The 19066-nt window shown below is 43.5% G+C and overlaps 1 protein-coding gene across 4 annotated transcripts in view; it reads right to left on the bottom strand.

Annotated features, from left to right (window-relative positions):
- The window catches only part of PRR5L (proline rich 5 like), a 41320-nt gene extending 24663 nt beyond the window's left edge, over positions 1-16657 (bottom strand). Inside the window, exons 1-3 of one of the 4 annotated variants that reach the window (XM_033514909.1) lie at positions 16464-16657; positions 3483-3843; positions 2032-2112 (exon numbers count right to left, since the gene is read on the bottom strand). In XM_033514909.1, coding sequence (XP_033370800.1) covers positions 2032-2112; positions 3483-3652 — 251 coding nt within the window. In that variant the 5' untranslated portion in view covers positions 3653-3843; positions 16464-16657. Of the gene's footprint in view, positions 1-2031; positions 2113-3482; positions 3844-16258; positions 16347-16463 lie in introns of those variants that run through there. The other 3 variants (XM_015632109.3, XM_015632104.3, XM_015632105.1) reach the window with 3 other exon arrangements.
- Positions 16658-19066: the final 2409 nt, after the last annotated feature.

The following is a 19066-nucleotide window of genomic DNA, read 5'->3' as shown; positions in this document are numbered from 1 at the left end:
AATAAATAAAAAATTAGCCAGTGAGATGATATCAAATCACAGCAAGATAAAAACTTGGTGGCAGCAATCCAGAACAAAATGTTACCACCTGCTCATCTCCTGGTCCTGTCAGTACCACCCTCCTTTAAAACTGTCCCGTGTTTCCCTCTGCCAAATGACGAAGCATTGTGCAGAACCCGAGAGCCTCTTGCTGCATTGGCAAAGTACAGCCCAGGAGCCGAGTGGAGAACTGCGAGCAAGGGCAAGGAAAGCGTGCCAGCTCGACCTCATGGCACACAAGAGCTGTCTGTCTCAGAGGGCTGGCTTCTCTCCAGTGTGAGGCTGGAGATTCACCTCGTGCACAGAGCTCACCCCGAGCTGGGAGCTCCATCAGGAACCACAGGTGTGAGGCTGCAGGTGTTCCTACAAATACACATGCAGAGGCCTGTCCTTTGCTCCTTAGATGGGCATTAATGAGCTACTTGGATGTGAAATGGTCTATTTAAAGAGTGACATTTGGAGATGTAACCAATGCTCAGGGCACCTGCAGGAACATTAATCATGTAATTCAAGGTGAGTGCTTCCAAGTACAGCCTGGCAGTGCACATCTGTGCAAAAGGGCATTTCCCCTCCCACCAGCAGCACTGCTCTCAAAGCATACACACTTCATAAAGAATTTCCTGTTCTTTGCCTGGTTTTTGACAGTCTGCCTCCACTTCAGCAGCCAGCAGGAAGAGAGCATGGTCCAGCCAGTGGGGCCAAGCCCAGACCCCACAGCAGTTCTGCCCAGTGTACTGCCTCCTGGAAGGGTGGGAAGGAGCACCTTGCTTGAACTTCAAGGCAAAAGCAGGATGCAGCCACTGCCACGGGCAACAGGAGAGTCACAAAGCCTAAAGCCATTCCCCAAGTCTGCTAACAAGCTGGGGCTTTAGGTATTTCCCAAGCCTTATGACATCTGTTTTTATTTTCTTGTCCACAAATACTCATCCCATGGAGAATTAAGACTGCTCCAAGTACTTAAACCTAACTTGAAGACTTCTGACCTGAACACACTAAAATATAATTAAAGCACAAGATGCTGCCCTTGCTCAACTCTCAGAAGGAATTATATTAAACTTTTTGGGTTTGGGACTAGACCAAATTGGTCAGAGTCTCCTGCCCTGATAGCTGCATTTATTTTGAAAGTGGGGCAAGGGGTAGTTTAGACTGCTGTTTAATACATACTTAGCTCAAATTGCCATTTGAATCTTTTGAAGCTCAAAAAAATGCAATAGGAATGAGGGGAGGGCATATAAAAGAAGAAGTAGAGACATGCATGACAGCACTCTGGACCAATTTATATGGTGCAATGGTAAAAAAGGAGGAATCTACATCTATGAGCCCTGACAACACTCCTCTCAGCAGCACTTGGAACCAAGGCAAGAATAAATAGTTCTTTATCTTCTCTACAGTCCTATCTATTGCTTATCAAACTTTCCAACTAATCAGAACGAAACCACAGTTAATCATGAAACCTGCTTTTAAAAGAAAATAATACTTTTAACCATCACTAGCATCAGTGACAAAAAATGTTATCAAGTTTTTAGTTGTTTTATCTTTACAGTTCGTATTTTCAGGTTTTGCTCTGCAATTATCTGTGAAGATTAAGCTTTTAAATGAAATGCTGTGGTTTGCTTTAAACATGCCATGGCACTGAGCAGTTCCGTTTCAGAAAAGAGATGCCAATATTATCATGTATAAAACATATCCAAAAGAGGCACAGCCCTCAGGAAGGAACAAAAACCTTACAGTCCAAGTCAATACACAACCTGCCCCTATCAAAGCTACATATCCACACAAGTTGGAGAAAAATTATCCAAATACCCTGTGCCATTCATGTCACTCAATAGCAAGAAGTAAGTTAGCCAGAAACCCCAAAGCTGTGCTTAAGTTTGCTTTCATCCCTTCTCCTCCCACCAATATCTTCTAACTGTGGTTCTGAAGGCAACAGACCCCAGTAAACACCAAACAAGCAAGAACAAAAATTCATTTTCTTGCATTTCAGCAACCTACCTGATATTTTCATTGAGGGTGTAAAGTTCATTGTTCTGCAAGCCTCCCCCTTTGAACACATTTATCACTGCTGTTTGGACGCTGCCAAAAAAAGAAATAAGACAGGACAACATCCATGAATAGCAGTGTGATTTACAACAGAGCACAGCATTAGCAAGACACCAAAAGCAGAGGGATCACAAGCAGGTGAACCCTTATATATTTCCACTATATATCACCTAGAAATTGTTACTCTTAATTACCTGCATCTCCCCTGGGAGACAGAGCAGAATCAAATAACTTGAGTTCTGCCTGGGATAAGCAAGAGAAAGTTGTCACAGGGACACGGCTCGTTCCAGATGTCTCTTGATCACAACTGTTTGAGGGATCTTTGCTGTGTGCTGCAGGCTAGTTGCTACGAGGAGACAGATTTTTGGTAATATCTGCTGAACACATCACACTGCATTATCCATGATCCTACCAGGAACCATCCACTCTGCAGCATCTGGCAAGACCCTGGCCATGCTGGAAGATGCTCTGCAGCCAGCATCCCCTCAGTCAGATCCGAGTTTAAGCACCGTTAATGCTTGTAAGATGCTGTTGGAGTATTTCTAATTCTCTCACCAGCACAGAGGAAGTCATAAAGTGACAGCAGACAAGAAGGTTTTAGAAGGTCTAAAGCTTGCCATGGCTAACAAGGGCATATGTCATTCCCAGAACAGACATTCCCTTCTGTGGGCCAGTTATAGCATCTGCATGCTTCACAGATCTCAGCCACTATCATGGCACAAAACTGCGATGTCTTTGCCAGGCTACTTTTGTGTGACACTGGTAAACTGAGCTAGGTCAGCAAGCAAGAACAGTCTGCAGAGCACAGAGCTGCTGCCAGGTGCCAGAAGAGAAGGTGGGAACACCCACTTACACTTGCTCCTAATGGTAGCAGCAGCCCATTACATCAAGACATAAGATACCACATTCTTCACCTTTCACATTGTTTTTCCAGTTGCTGCTGCTGCATGACACGCACAGCGGACAAGATTTAGCTATCAATAGGAAATGCTGATTGAAGCCACAAGTTTAGTTGTTGTCAGAGGAACTTGACTGTGATAAAAGCTTCATAATATGCAAACACATGCCTTTGTGAATTAATAAACTGCACAGTACTAGGAATGTGTTTTCCTAAATGGTACTTCAAAGATGCAACTGTTAACAAAAAGCCATTCTGCTTTACTTCAAGACAGTATGGCTGAACAACATTGGCCAAAGCCAACTGAGCATTACTAGGTCTAAATTTTTCCACTCCACAGATGCTTTCAATGGCAGCAAAGTCTGGACACGCCAAAAATTCATGTATGCTTATAAACAGATGAGCTTAGTCACAAATGGTGCGAAGCACAAGCGTAAGATGCACATGACCCTGGCACTGAGGAGCCACTGCAGGGCGAGGGCTCACCCAGGTGGGCCCTGCTCACCTGTTCCAGGCAGAGTTGGAGCTGAGCTGCATCGCCTGCCGGGCTGCCTGGAACCGAGGCAGGTCACTGAGGACAGGGGAGCTCATGAAGCGAGGTCGAGGCCTTCTGAACGAGCCCATCTTGTGGAACTGCAGCGCCAAGGACAGAGCTACGGTGAACCCTCCTTTCATAGGGTCAGGTGGAGCTGAGCAGGACCATCAGAAACGCTCTTCTCTCCAAGGTTCAAGCGCCAATCTCAGCAATGTCCATGAGTCTTCAAGCCCAAGGACTCAGTGAAGACCAAAGAGTCAGCCCTGCACTAGCAGTTCCCCACCGTGCCGGGTTGTGCCACGCGCTGCATGATGAAGGAACTGAAGCAATCCTGCAATGCAGAGAAAGGAAAAAAGTAAGGGAGGGAGGAAAATATCCTGTGCCATTAATAGCAGCTTTGGGAAGACTCTGGAATTCCAGAGTTCTTCAACAGTGCCATTTCTCATCTCGCCCCTTAAACAATGACCCAACAGAAATGCAAGCATGGTCTCTCTTTTAACTTCAATTTGCAGAGATACAAGAACAGAGATGACTCAACTCTTCTGCCAGAGGCACTTTACAAATACCTTTAAATAGTTAGCCACTTGGCCTGTATATAAAATAGTAGTAACTGGAGAAAGAGAAAACCATTCCACTAGAGAGGTAGAAAAGATGAACAATGGAAAAAAAAGATGAACAGACTAACACAGTGCTTTTTTTTGAGAAGTGTTGTGCAAGAGAATAAACCCACATGCTATCAGTTCACTACAAAAAGGATATCATAAGGAGCTTCTTCAAAAGAGTTCTGACATCCAGATATTTTGAGAATAAGCAGGGCTTTTATGTTTCTGGTTTTTCTACAGCACAAGAAGTAATTGCTAGGCCAATTACGAAATGCCCGTATTTTCCACTCTGATCATCGTCTCCATGTAGATGACTATGTAGCCCCAAGTAAACCACAGAAATAGAAGAACTGAGCTTGAATAAAAGCCACAAAAAAACTTTGGCAAAGCTTCTGTACTTTGAAATCCTCCCACTTTAGATGAATACAAGCAGTAGATGTAGCTGGCAGTTTGGAGAATGAGATGTGGGACACAGGAGAGCAGAGGGGGAAAAGAAACAAACAAAGAAGTTGTGTAACTGAACAGCACATGAAAGACGTAAAGCAAGATCTCTTTTCTACTAAATCTGCAGCACGAGGTGAATGTTACATGCAAGAAAGCAGCCTTCTTCCCATGTGGCCAGCCCCATTTTACACTGAGCTCACTTTGTTACCCCAGTTCTGCACAGCCTTGGCAGATTCTGATCCATCACCACGAAGCCTTTGCAAGGCCCTTGCTGCACCATGGACACCACATGCCCTGCCAACAAGGAAAAATGGAGAAAACACTCCATTTTTTAGGCACTGAAACACACAGTACTATCATTCTTGGTGCAATTCAAGAAATAAATATGGTTGTTATACCCTCACAAGCTAAATACAGTTTGCAGAGATCTCTGTGGAGCTGGAACATGGCTACAAGTACAGCTCTTTCCTGCCTTAGACAACTCCTGGCTGTCTTCAGAGATTACAAAGCCCAGACAGTCCTTTGTGACATAAGCTTAGTCTTAACTGTTTTTGCTTGAAAGGGCAGCAATCTGTTGATTCTTTAGCTGATTTGTTACAATTAAAATTAAAACAAAGTCATAACTTTAAGACATCAATACTAAATGTAAACATTTATTTTATATATATATATATATATAATACAACCACAGCAGCAGGATCTTTTGTGCATCTTTTGCAGCAGCAGTTCATTTGACATTGCCCTCACATTTTCAATCTGCCAGCAATTTCTCCATTGACAACTGTAACCACATCAGAAATCAGCAGAGGAAAAAGCTACAGCACCTTGGAGAGCTGAGGCAGGTTCTTTTCAGAGCAGACCAAAGGGTGGCCACGAGGCAAAGCCCAAGTATAGCGCCTGTTTCTGTTGCAAAGCAAGAGCTGGTGCCAATGTTTGTCTACAAGTTCCAAAGCTGACAGCATGAGGAGCTGAATGAGTGACAGCTCACTTCTTCCAGCAGCACTGCAAAACTTCTCACTTGACAATCTTTACACACAGAAACACAAAATGATTTGGGTTGGAAGAGACCTTAGAGACCATCTGGTTCCAACCCCCCTGCCACAGGCAGAGACACCTTTCACTTTCAGAGGTAGAAGATGCAATATAAGCATTATTTCTAGCAGGCATTTAACCAGGCTAGAAAGCAGTGGTTAATGTGCTAACCTACAAGCCTCGTCTTACCACTACCCCAGGTGCCACAAAGGCATGCAAGCACCTTTCTCCCCAATAATGAAATCATTTTGTAGGATGCATTTATATTCATTTGAATTATATTAAGTTGCAAGGGTAAAGCTTAAATTCAGAAATGTAAAACAACATAACAATCTGTGTGCCTTAGCATATATAAATTTAAGTATGGGTAGGAAATTTTTTGTCCCATTCTGGGCAAACAGCAAAACACCACAATCAAGAAGGTCACTTCTGAGCTTGGGCTATGGATTTACAAGACTGATTCCACACAGCAGAACCATGGCATTACACTGGGCCCCACAATGAATTTCCTGAGCACTTCTTACCTAGAGAATGTGCTTAAGCTCATTGAAACATACATGTTGTTTTCCTTAATCTCTGTTAAAAATCACCAGGTTAGATAAAAACAAGCTCTTGCCTGCCAAGAGCAGATAAGGCACCCCTCTGCCTCCCCCAACCCAGCCTGCAATGTATGTTACTGTCAAGAGAACCTCACTTTAAAATCTCATTAGGAATTTAAAGCAAGATCTTCATCTTTAGGATTTGATTCAGAGTCTCATTTTTATTTCTTCAGGACTCAAAGACACTAATCTCTCCTATCTTCTCTAAACCCAGTAACAATTGAATGGCAGGCACACCAAACTCTTACTCTGAAGGCAGGCTAACCCTAAATGGTATCCAAACATAGCTGGCCCTTATGTTACCAGAACTGGAAATGCCAATCTGTGGCACTCTGTCCCCATGCCCACAGCCCATTTAAACTGTTTTCAGACTTCCATAAAGCTCAAAGTAAGAGAGGGTTTACTAAAAATCTGATTTTTGTCACATGTACTCTGCAGATCCTGTGCTCCCACCTGAAGGTACAACAAAGCACCTGAACCCAATCAAACACTTCCATCACACCATATTTTCCTTTCACAGCAACTAGCTCCCACTGAAAGCTTTCCCCAAAGCAAGGAAGCCTTGTAAATAATGCTTCATTTTCACGGGGAGGTTGCAGCAGCAGTTTCTTGGCAATATCTGTGGTGTGCATTCTGCAGTGTGCAATTTTCTGGCTTTTTATTGGGAGAAACTACCCCTGTGGCAAGAAAGGCATTAACATAGTTATAGGTTAGTAAGAAGCCCTCATGGTATTCAGGCTATTTGAGCTATTGGGAATGAACAGCATTTAGCAAAATGCTGAGCAAGGAACAATTTTCCTTTTCGTTTTGCTGTGAAAACTCTCACAGAATTATGCAGAAATGGTCAGAAACAGACACTTCTCTCCTAGAGGCTTTCAGTATAAACTCCTTCACTTCTGCAGTTTCTTCTTGCTAGGATTAAAGTGGTTTAGAAGAAACCATTTTATTTAGAAAATAAAACTTAATTTCTAATAATCATAATCCTATTAGCAACCACAGAACTAGAAATAGCTTTACAGAGAAGTAATTACTTTTCCCCTTTTATACAGAATGATGAGAGACACCAGGATGCTGCATGTTCCAGGCACCAAGCAACATTCTCTCCATCAATTATAAAAGACATTAAGAGTCAGGGACTGAAGTGCAGTGACTGCTTAAGACATACAGCCACACCAAAAAATATTTCACTGCCACGTGCTTCAGCTGCTGGGATAATGCTTTACATGGCATCAGGGGATTTCAAATTGCTTGCCAGCTGATAAATCCTAAAACATTCCCCACTCTCCTCATCTTGCTTAGTGACCCTGCAGACCTTTTTTGGCAAGACACTTGTCACGACTAAGTCTGAGAGATAGGTATTGCTCCTCCTTCCCTTCCAGATGTCCACCCTCCCCGGTCCTTTTGTTTTCCTTATCCTTGGTTACCGTCACAAAGTCCAGCTACCAAAACCCTCTAGAGCTATAAGAAGGCAGATTTGTCACTTGTGTAAAACTCAGGTCTTCAAGGGAGCTAACTCTGCAGAGATTAAAGTCGATGCTCCCAACTGAGGCAGCACAGCAGGACAATGAGTCAATCTGAAAACAATGTCATTTCATCTACTTGTAATTCATCACATCTGAGTAAACACTTTTAGGATTAATCTGAATCTTCAAAGAAAAGAATTGAGCATTGAGACAAATCCTCTTCCAACACACATAGATACAGACATTTATAAAAACATTACAGTCTTGAAGCTAGGAAATTTTTATTATTTGTTTTCTGTTAGCCATGAAAAACAACAGAGAAATCATTATAAAATGATTTAATGAATCGACCTTTCCCTCACAACAGGCCATAATACATCTCCCCATCTGGAGGAAAAGCAAGATCAGGAGCTACCCTTACTTCAATCTCTCTCTCTACTAAAGAAAGAATAAACCAAATTAAGAACCGGCAGCAATTTCTCGAAATGATGAATCTTCATGATAATCTTGGGCAAAACAAACAAAAGGCCCATGGTAACTGAGATTTAACAGAACAGACCTTCTAAAATTCCTCTGATATCTTCTCTGCAAAACTCAGAGCAACAGCTGCTAACAGAAGTGACATGACAGAAAAAAATTACAACTGTTTTTTGCTTCTTAGAGAAAACTTCCACCAACATTACTTCACAACAGATTCACACCAAAAAGCCACAAGTCCAAAAGTAACATTAAAGCAGGAGGGAAAGAAATAGTGGAGAATGAAACAGAGCAATAAAGAATGATGGTTTATCCTGACATAACTGATGTTGTGCCATTTAATTATTTTTAGTGTTAAAAATAGCCCCTTCATGAAGAAAAATATACACTTGCTTATATTTCTCTTTTATATGCTCCATGCAGTTGTGACATTTATGACCTATGATCAGAAAATACACAAAATGGACATTGCAACATGCACCTGAATATTTTGTAATAATTTTGAGTGTAGAAGAAGTGTATTCTTTAGAAAAATGCCCCACTGTACAAAGCCTACAATGCTAAATGAGCAGTCCCATCTTGCCTCAGACATAAAAAGTATGCAGAGAGCCAACAAGATTCTTGCTAGCTGATTCTTCTTCCAGCCCAATAAATCTTTAACAAAGTATGTGACTGGCAAAACCCTTGATATGAGTTCAACTGACAAGACCTGAAGACACTATTTCTGACAAAAATCCCTCATTTGCCTGCTGTGCAGCCACCCTGAGAAGTGGAGAAGCAGCCCACAACCTGTAACTTGGAGTCTTTTGGGTCATCATAATTACACATGTCACATGCATGGACTTCATTCATATTCTAACACAGACAGTATTTGCCACTGCTAAATTAACAGCACATTCAGTTCCTCCTACAGCTCCCAATTGCTCAGTTTCTTAAAATTAAACAAGGTTTGATCATCATCTCTCCTACTTTTCAGGAGAGATGATTAAATTGAGACTCACTCAATAACTAACAGAGGTTATTTCTGGTCAACAATGATCAGAAGCTGTGCCTTGGATATACCTCAGAAGCTATCAAAAGCAAGAGTGTCAAAAATGTTGGAGCAGTCTAGGGTCCAATTTCAAGGCAGAGTCATTCCTGCACCCTCATCCTTTCATGCCTTCACACCTTTGGCTATCTGACCCATGAAAAGTTGAGAGCTTAATCCACAGCCCATAAGGAAAAACAGGCATCTAACTAAATACTGTTCTTAATATGGTTTGAATCAAGTCTTGAAGCAGCATGGAAAAGTGGTGACACTTAGTCTCATGAACAGTTCCTCACATAAAGAAGCGTATCTCCAGGTGTGCTCATCACCAGGAGCACAGCTCATGCTAGGAGACATTCCCAGCTCAGGAAGGTAAGTGGAAGAGTGCAAGACCAGCCCTCAGGTCTTTCAGTCTTGTCAACAGGATTAATTCAAGTTGCAAACTTTAGAAGACAGCTTCTTCCACCCATAAATTAATGGCACTTGTTTCTGAAATCCCAAAAATCATCTCAGAAATTCTGCAAGGGCAAACTGTAGTGAAGCTATGATGAGGGATCACAGGCCATAGGCAGGCTCAGGGGCCATGTCCCTACTCCTCAGCACAAGGGCAGGATCCAGGACAATGCTCCACTTCCACTAGGCACAGCCAAATGAAGTGCTGTGCCCTAGATGCTGTCCCACGGGGGAACACAGGGTGATTCTTCAAGCTCTTTGTGCAGGTTCATGCCAGCTGGGAAATGCAGGACTGCAGCCAGCCAAAGCACATTACCTGAAACCCATGGGACACCTCCTGCCAGCCCCTGGCTGCCCCCAGCCTGTGCACTGCCTGTCTGCCTGCCCCACATCTGCAGCCTGCCCGCCCCTCCCTGCACCATGGGAAAGCCCTGAGGGATCCCAGGGAGGCTCAGCCCCAGGCAGATGGGCCACTCAGTCCTGCAAATCACTCCTTTCATCAAGAGCTCTTGGAGGCATACTAATAAAAATAATTAGCTCAATTTTCTGGCTGAGGAAATAAAAGTTGCTAAGCCAGTGAAGTGACTTAGCCTGGTCTTCAACCTTGCAAGCCAGCATCCTATTCATCAAACAAAAATATCCCTCTAAGCTGCTTTAATGAACCTTTCAAATTATTTGACAGTGTTGGAGAGAAAAGGATGAATCTGATCTACCTCACCTCTCCCTTCCTAAGATGATTAAATACCAAAAGATATCTTTTTTTCTTTTTTTTTTTTGGCTTCACCACCACGAAGGCAGCAACCTGATGTCTCATAAATAGTCCTGAGCTATTCTACTGACCTCACATATCTGTAATTAAAATTGACAGATTTTAACTATTGAGCTTAAATATGTTATCAAAGTGACATCAGTAGAATAGGGGGAAACAGCTCTCTTGATACAAAGTTCACACTCTGGTATGCAATCATATAATCTACAATTTTACTGCCACAAAACACTAGCTACGAAAAAGGAGATCTCACCTTCCTTATCTTCTAGTACACACCCATCTCCACAATAGAGACAACAGCATCTCTCTTTTCCTTCCCCATCTTTTGCATATTCCCTCTTCCAATTTGCCCCACACCATGCCTTTATTCCCCATACATCACAAACAGATCTAACTTGGCTTTGATAGCAGAACCATTTATAAAGAAATTCAGTGGTATCCACTCAGATGTGCTCTGAGTTTCTGAGGTTAAATCAAACCTGAAACTCTGCTTAAGAGTGAGAGGAAATATATGAGATGGGGAAAAACTCTTTGTGTATATCCCACCATGGTCTGAGAACCTTCTCTGTAGTTGAGAGACCCCTGCAGCCTCCTTGGAGTTTACAGACAGTTCAAAGACTGCTACTTCACATCTCTATACATGCTAATACAGCTACTCATTAAAAAATGTAAGAAATCAATAATAACACAGAGCAAGCCAGTTCAATGTGAACTAAAGAGGTCCATAGTAAAGAACACACACAAAAATATCTTCGTATGTAGGAGTAGCATCTAAGACAACAAAGTTATTTTGTTTTCTACCGTAGATATTCTTTGTTATTTCAAACAAAATTTTTAATTCCTAAGACTCACAACATTCAAAAAATGGGAGAAAATTTTTATGTCTATTAAAAGGCACAATATGTTTGCAAAACACTCTGACATGCTTGGGTGAGAATAAGAGGAGAACAGATCATTAGAATCACTTAGCTGACCAGAATTAAGGTAGAGACAAATTTGAATTAGATACACTAACAGATGATTTAATCTGGTTGAAATAAATTTTACCCTCCTAATAAGCAATTACCACACCAAAACTTAGTTATGAAAGGCAAGAAGAAAAAATGTTACACAGGCTCAGAAAAATAGAACTGATGAAGTGGTTTGAGAATGAAAAAACACACTTACTTCTTTGGTACAATAGGAAACCAATCCAATAGAGAGGAGGAATGGATAAGAAGGGAAGGATAAGATCACCATTTTCTGATCAGCTCAAAGCTTTAGGGTATTTTAGGCTTTCCATAAAATTGCATCTGTAACAGCTGGAGCAACCATCCTTTCAAAATGGATCACTGCGGTGTTATCCTAATTCACAGCAGCTAGCACTGATTCTTTTAAGCACCAAACTTATCTGCATCCATCTTTCGAGTTTCACCCACCAACACATAGCAGATGTCAAATCACCACTGCTTTGTCTCCAGTTCTATAGCAGGGCTTTACTCAAGCTATTAACACTCCAAAAATCACAGCTGGTTTAATAGCAAAGCAGTGCTCCAAGGATCTCAGGCCCTCCATTCAGGAGCTCCTACTGATCCAAGACCTATCAGCCTTGAACTCACTGGGTTAGCAGGTGATTTTCAAGAAATTCAACTAAATGGAGACACACATGAAAACAAGGGAGATGAAACACTCACAGTTATTTCCTTCCACTGGCACTATGCTTGCATTCAACAGATGCCCTAGTAAATGCACCCCTACTGGAGAAAAACAGCCCAGGAATGTATCACTTGAATGACACAAGTATGAGTAAGCTATCAAGCGCTTTCTGTAGAAAGGGCCTTTTGGACTGAATTAACAACGAAGTTTTCAAACCCAGAAACTAACTTAGCATCGCTCTCCCTTCTGAATTTCACCCATGTGGGAAGTGATAACACCACAAAGAGCCATTCCTTCAGCATGGGCTCTAAAAATATTGTCACAAATCTCAGAGAAACTTTGAGCATTTAGACCATTTGATCTTTTATACCATCCCTTCCTCGGTCAAATGTGGTGAAATTCACAAGCAAATTCCTAAGGGAATTCACAAGAGAGGAACAGACAAGGCACAGAATGCTTTCTTAAATGTGCTCACGTTCAAGGAGTAGCAGTGAATGGCTCCTTATCCAAGTGGAAAGCAGTTGTGGGATAGGCACTGTTGAACACCTTTGTCAGTGACAAGGACAGTGGCACTGAGCACATCCTCAGCAAGTTCACTGATGGCACCAAGCTATGTGGTGCAATTGATGCACTGGAGGGAAGGGATGCCAGCCAGTGGGACATTGACAGGTTTGATGGCCTGAACATAAAGCTGAACAAGGAAAAGTGCACAGTTCTGCACCTAGGTCAAAACAATCCCAGGTACAAATACAGGCTGGAATGGATTGAGAGCAGCCCTGAGGAGATGGACTTGGGGGTGCTGGTGAATGAGAAGTGTGACATGACCCAGCAATGTGCAACTTCAGCCCAGAAAGACAACCATATCCTGGGCTGCACCCAAAGCAGCGTGGCCAGCAGGTTAAAGGGGGTGATTCTCCCCCTCTACCCTGCTCTCCTGAGACCCCACCTGGAGTGCTGCATCCAGCTCTGGAGCCCCCAGCACAATAAGGACGTGGTGCAGGACAGAGCCCAGAGGAGGGCCATGAAGGTGATCAGAGGAGTGGAGTACCATTCCTATATGAACAGGGAGAGAGAGTTGGGGGTGTTCAGCCTTGGGAAGAGATGGCTCCAGGGAGACCTTAGAGCACCATCCAGTACTTAAATGGGTCCTTACAAGAGAGCTGGAGAGGAAGTGTGTTCAAGGGCATGCAGTGATAGGTGAAGGGGGAATGGCTTTAAAGAAAATAGGTTTAGATTAGACATTAGGAAGAAACTTTGTACTGTGAGGGTGATGAAACACCAAACAAGTTGCCTAGAGAAGCTGGAATGGTTCAAGGCCAAGCTGCATAGGGCTCTGAGCAACTTGGTCTAGTGGAAGGTGTCTTTGCCTATGCCTGGGGCTTGGAACTAGATGATCTTTAAGGTCCCTTCTAATCCAAAACATTCTATGTTTCTATGATTGTATGCCAGGCAAAAGCATGGAGTGAGAGAAAAATGTAATTTCAAAAGCAAAAAGGTAATTATCAGTCCAAATGTAATAACATGTTCAATTTTCTAGGAATGTTAATCAGAAGGCATGCAAGATATACTTTATCAAAATCAAACAATAAGTCAGCAACCAAAATTACTTAAGAACTATCTCTACTGCAACTAGAATGACAATCTTTGTGCTTCTTTGCACTTCATTCTTATTCCTTTTTGTTTGATTTTTGATTTCACACTCCTGTTGCTATTAGAAACCTAAGTATGCCCCACATTTTTAACCCTGGGGCTACAAAACATGGCAATTAAGTAGTTGCTTATACATCACAGCCCATCCTCAGCCAGCTGTAGTGTAACTGGGGTTTTGCTAAAATCCTCAGTCCATTTGAGCTGCACTTAAATGCATCTTGTGCAGTAAAAACAGGTTGTTATGCCCTACTGAATAGGCCCTGGAACCCAGCACATATTTAGTCAGTGTATATTTATGCTTGAACTCACATCAGCAGAAACAATGAGTACAAAAGGCCATACATTATGGGCAAAAAAATCCACAAATACTACAGGCGCCTAAAAAAGGTCACATGAAAACTGCACTCACTGAATATGAGTTATAAAAAGGATAAAGTTCTAGTACTTATGTGTCTGCTACCTTTAAATCCTTGCTGATACATGCAAGCCCCATTCCTCTGCTCTTTCCGTAAGAATGGAAGCTGCATCAAAGAAAAGGTTAAGTATCTCACCTATTCTGTCTTTGGCTGCTGGAAATTTAAGGAATTGAAATTATTCCAAAAGGGAGTAAGGACTCAGTAAACACTACCTGTGTTCCAGCTGAACTTTGAAAGCGAACGTTTAAAGTCTTATCGGAGTTTCAGGTGATATCAGACAACCCATAAACACACCGCATAAAATTATTACAAAGAATTTTTATCTTGAAGGCGGAAGACAAATGCGAAACTGTCCCCTTAACTGTGCTGTAAAACTGCCAAAGGGAAATATTACTATTAGGCTGACATATCAAAAAAGACTCCCAACAAGGGCTTGAGTGCACTTGTACTTCCCTGGCCACCCTTGTCACTTGCCAGTGCCATCCACGCAGAACCCAGTGCAACACACCACACCTGACACGACAGCTACTTCAGCCAGAGATTTAGGACATCCCCCTCACAGACAATCAAGAATAACCCACCCCTGGAAAAGTTTTATCCTAGCTTCATCAAAATGCACATGTTTTTTGCTCAGGAACTTTGCTCCCTCAGATGCTGGATCTTAGCAAGAATGCCATTCTGAATGCAAATGAATTGTGCATCAAAAGCATACCTTGTCCTACATTACTGTGAAATCTGCATTTACTTGAGATCTGAAGGCTACTTTTTCTTGTGTTTTGAAGCACAAGAGAATGGCCTTTTCATTTTTTAAGTTCAGTACTTTGGTAGGACCCCTAAGTTCATGAATCTCTTCTATGTTGCAGCTAAAAGAAAAATCGCATGCCTTCTGCAGGAATTTCTTAGCACTCCTCACCATATGTGACAGGTTGATCAATCACCATGGCCTCTCTAGGCTGTAAAAAGTATGAATACCTTTAACAGGAGAAGTTTAAGCAGAAAAAAAAAGAAAAAAAAGAATGCAAGTGCTTTTACATCACAGTTCTCCATTTACCTACACAGGCCATTAAGTTTTGGGTTGCTACCACTGATTATGTTCTCAAACCTAACACCTTTGTCATGGCTGTAAAATAGCTGACATAATATACTGCACAGATTTTCAACTATAAATCGTTTTTTGTTGTCAAAATGCTAACAAAGTTCTTCACAGAGGTAAGAGGACAGGATTTTACTTGCAGCTAGGGGGTTTTCAGGAAAGTCAGCTCATTAGAGACAAGACAGTGTCTTGTCTCCTCTGATTTAGAGCTATGCTATCAGGGGCTACTGCACAATTGGACTGTGGCATCTGTTTTAGAAAAAGAAATACGGAACCTGTGTATCACCTCCTGCGTTTTGTGCACGCTGCCTCACCATGAAGTATGGTCTATGGGTATATACATTAAATATGTACACACAGAGAGCCCTATATGCGAGATGTAAACAGGTCTTGCGTGCTGATCCAGGTACCGACGAGTTCTGCATAACCGAGATCTTCCACACCACAAAACTGCAGCACTGCCTATAAATACGCTCAGCACTTGTTTTTGACAAACAAAATATCCCTCTAGTCAAGACAGCTCACTTACATGAACAAACCATCATATGACTGGAAAAGATGGAAAAAAATAGCTGTGCCTTGGACTGTTCTTTTCGGCATAGCCAGCCCCAGCATTGACTGGGGTCACTGCTGGAATGACGTGCGGCTGTGGCTGATGTCCCGCGGAGAAGACGGTGGCAGTGAATGTGTTTGGCAATGGAAGGAACTGGAAAGTGGATTATGCCCACGAAATCGGAAAGAACCGTAAATGTTCCTAGGGCAGAGAGGTTCCGAGTGCACGTTGGGGAAAGATGGGCGGCACAGGCATGGGAGAGGTACAAGGGAAGAGAGAAAGGGATGGAGCTACGCTTCACTCTGTTAAACAGGTGACCAGATACTCTCACGGCTTTTGTCTCCTCTACGTGCTGATTCAATTTATTTAGAGAAAGACGGGAGCAGAATCTCTTTCCCTCCGCCCCGGTTTCAGAATTATTGCATCTCCTGGGGGGAAGGGTTAGACTGAGACATTTGGTTTGGAAATGACTCACTCGGCAGCGCTGTGGAGCCGGAGGGTCTATTTTTAATATTTTTAAATGGAGAACTTACCCAGGTCTCCTGCCTGCGCTGCGCTCCAGCGGCACGGCAGAGGAGCGCGGGGAGCCGGCCCAGCCCGCTCCCTTCCGCAGCCGCCCCCCGCTAAACATCCCCTTCGTGCCGCCAGCGGCATCGCCCCGGCCCCGCTGCCCCGGGCACGGCGGCCGGCCCGGGCCCCCCTGGCCGAGCGGGGCCGGCGCCCGAGGCTCGCACTCACCCGGGCCGGGCTGCCGGGCTGCCGGGCTGCCGCTCCCCGCGCCCGCCGCACGCACCGACACACGGACGGACGGATGGACGGACGCGCTGCCTCCTCGCCGCGATCTGGCGAAATTTGCCACCCACCGGCCAGGATTTTACACTTCCTGGCGGCCGGCCAGCCCTTGCTGCTACAGCCTGCCCCGGGCTGGCTCCTCCCCGCCGAGACGAGAGCCGGCCGGGCCGGGCCGGGCCGGGCGGAGCGGGGCAGCCGCGCCTGCCCTCCCCGGCTCCCACCCCGCTCCGCCTCGGGGTACCCCTCCCGTCCCGCCCGAGTCAGGAAGTGTAAATTCTTCTGACCTTAAGCGAAAGAAAGGGAATGGGAAGGATGGAGGAGCTCGGGAGGCCCTTGGCGGGGAGGGGCGGCCCGCCCGGGTCCCGCGGGGCGCTCCCGGCCCCGGGTCTCGCCGGCTCGGCCGGGAGATGCTGGACCTCCGCCGGCTCCTGGCTCGGGGCGCAGCCAGACAAAGCAACGGGTCGTGTAGCACGGGGGAAGGGATGTGCCGCTTAAAGTTAGGGTTTACTTCATTTTGATCTCATGGTTCAAGGTTTCCCTGCCAGCCGCAACGCCGTGCAGTTTGCTCTGTTCTGCTGTCACAGCTTACAGCAGGTATCAGACAGGAAACTGCTGAGAAAAAAACTCACTTGTAATTCGGGATCCTTAAAGAGATTAAAAGCCGCAATTAGTTGCAATCAGGGAGCAATCGCATGGAACATGTAAGTGAAATAGTTACGCTGACTTCTGGAGAGCTACTCATTAATTGAAAACACTTGAGACTTTCAAATCCTTAAAGGAGACAGACCAAGTTGGTAAAATAGTGTAATTTTCTTCAACTGTTTAAGAATCTTTTGTGAATTATACACCATACTGGTGAATACTTGGTAACCTGATGCACTCCTGAAGAGAATTCAAATCATAACTTTACACCTGAGTTGTAGCTGGTCTCAAAATGAAAAAAAACTACTCTAAAACCAGTATGTTAATCTATTAGTTCATGCTGGGATCCTCTAACACTTTTAAGTTGTGTCGATATCCATAGTAAGCTTAGATAAGAACAGCTGCCATATTTTTTGTCTCTTTCTTGCTATCTCCAGATGTTTCAAACAAAGACTCACTGTGGTACTGTGAATCTTACTTGCTGTCCATTGCTTCTACTAGTTAGGATTTGCTATTATGAACACAAAATCATTACCTAGGGATTGCAGACAGGACTTTAGTGCAAGCTGTATGGACACATACAAACACGTATTTCCTGTCCCAGACTCGTGTGTCGTATGATGAGAGTTGATACCTACCCAGAATATAAAATTGGTTAATCTACTAATAATTAAAAGTGCATGTTGACATTCATTCTGTGCCTGCTTTTCCAACAGTTACTTATTTTTCAGAGCCAGCATTGCTGAAGTGGAGTTTGAGTGGGGATCTCCATCTGTGACTCATGGTATAGCTGGGAAGTGACCATCGCTGTGGGTTGATCAACTGCAAAGCAAGGCTGTGACTTAGTGTACTTGAACTGTTCTCCATGGGCCAGCAAAAATCCTAAGGAATTTTCAGGTGAAGAGTCTGGTGGCCTGACAGGTGGCATGCTCCATTTAAAAGAAATTACCAGGTTTTCTAAAAAAAAACAAAAAACAAAACACCATCCCACAAGCTGGCATCTTTTCCCAAATTCTAACTCACATGGTTATGAACCAAAATTTGACTATACATTTCAGGTGGGAAACAAATTCCTGCATAAGGTTTATGAAGGAAAAGCTGCTTGCCATACCCATGTTCTAGCTTCATGACTACTGCTGAGGGACATCACTGCCACAACACAGACTTACTGTGACCATCCTGATGTATGGCTGGCCTCTCACTTGTGGGAGAAGAGGCAGGAAAGAGCTGAAAAGACTGCTGTCACCACACCAGAAGGAAAGGAGAGGCCATATTTCATTTCCTCATTAGGAAGAAGTGAGGATTTCTGGAAAGAAAATAGTCTTTGTCTCTGAGAGTGAGGGCCCCTGATTATGTTATGCAGGAGCACAGGTACTGGGAAAACTTTAATATATGGCAGGGGCAGACAAGAAAGACAACTAGAAATATTAGCCCAGCAGAAAGAGATAAAAGACTTAGGTGGGATTCATTTTACCTAACTTTAGCTATCTGAGTCTATGCAAAACACACCTAGCTTTCAAAGTTAGATAAGGTAAATCCTGCCCTACAGCTTGCCCAATTGGAATAAGGTAGCAGTGAAAGGGATCTGAAGAGAAAAGGCTTGTGTTCAGGTTGACAAATGAGAAAAATTACCTTGAATTGTTCTTTTTCCCCTTTTAGTTGTGGTTTGAGCAAAAAGAGAAGAATATGGTTTTGGAAGAAAGCTCCTTGCCTTACACAGGCAAGTGATAATTCACAGGTGTCTGCTCTCTGTCCCAAAGACAATGTGTGGTGCAAATGCACTGCTGCATGCTTTCTGTGGGAGGAACGGGCTCTTCCATGGCTTAGTCCTACAGCATTGTCCCAGAGAGCAGAAAAGCAGGCAAACTGACAGCATCAACAATGTTGCCACAGATATTTCTATAATG

This window comes from Parus major, chromosome 5, assembly GCF_001522545.3.
Source record: "Parus major isolate Abel chromosome 5, Parus_major1.1, whole genome shotgun sequence".
NCBI lineage: Eukaryota > Metazoa > Chordata > Aves > Passeriformes > Paridae > Parus > Parus major.
This window is presented reverse-complemented; position numbering and strand designations above follow the sequence as displayed.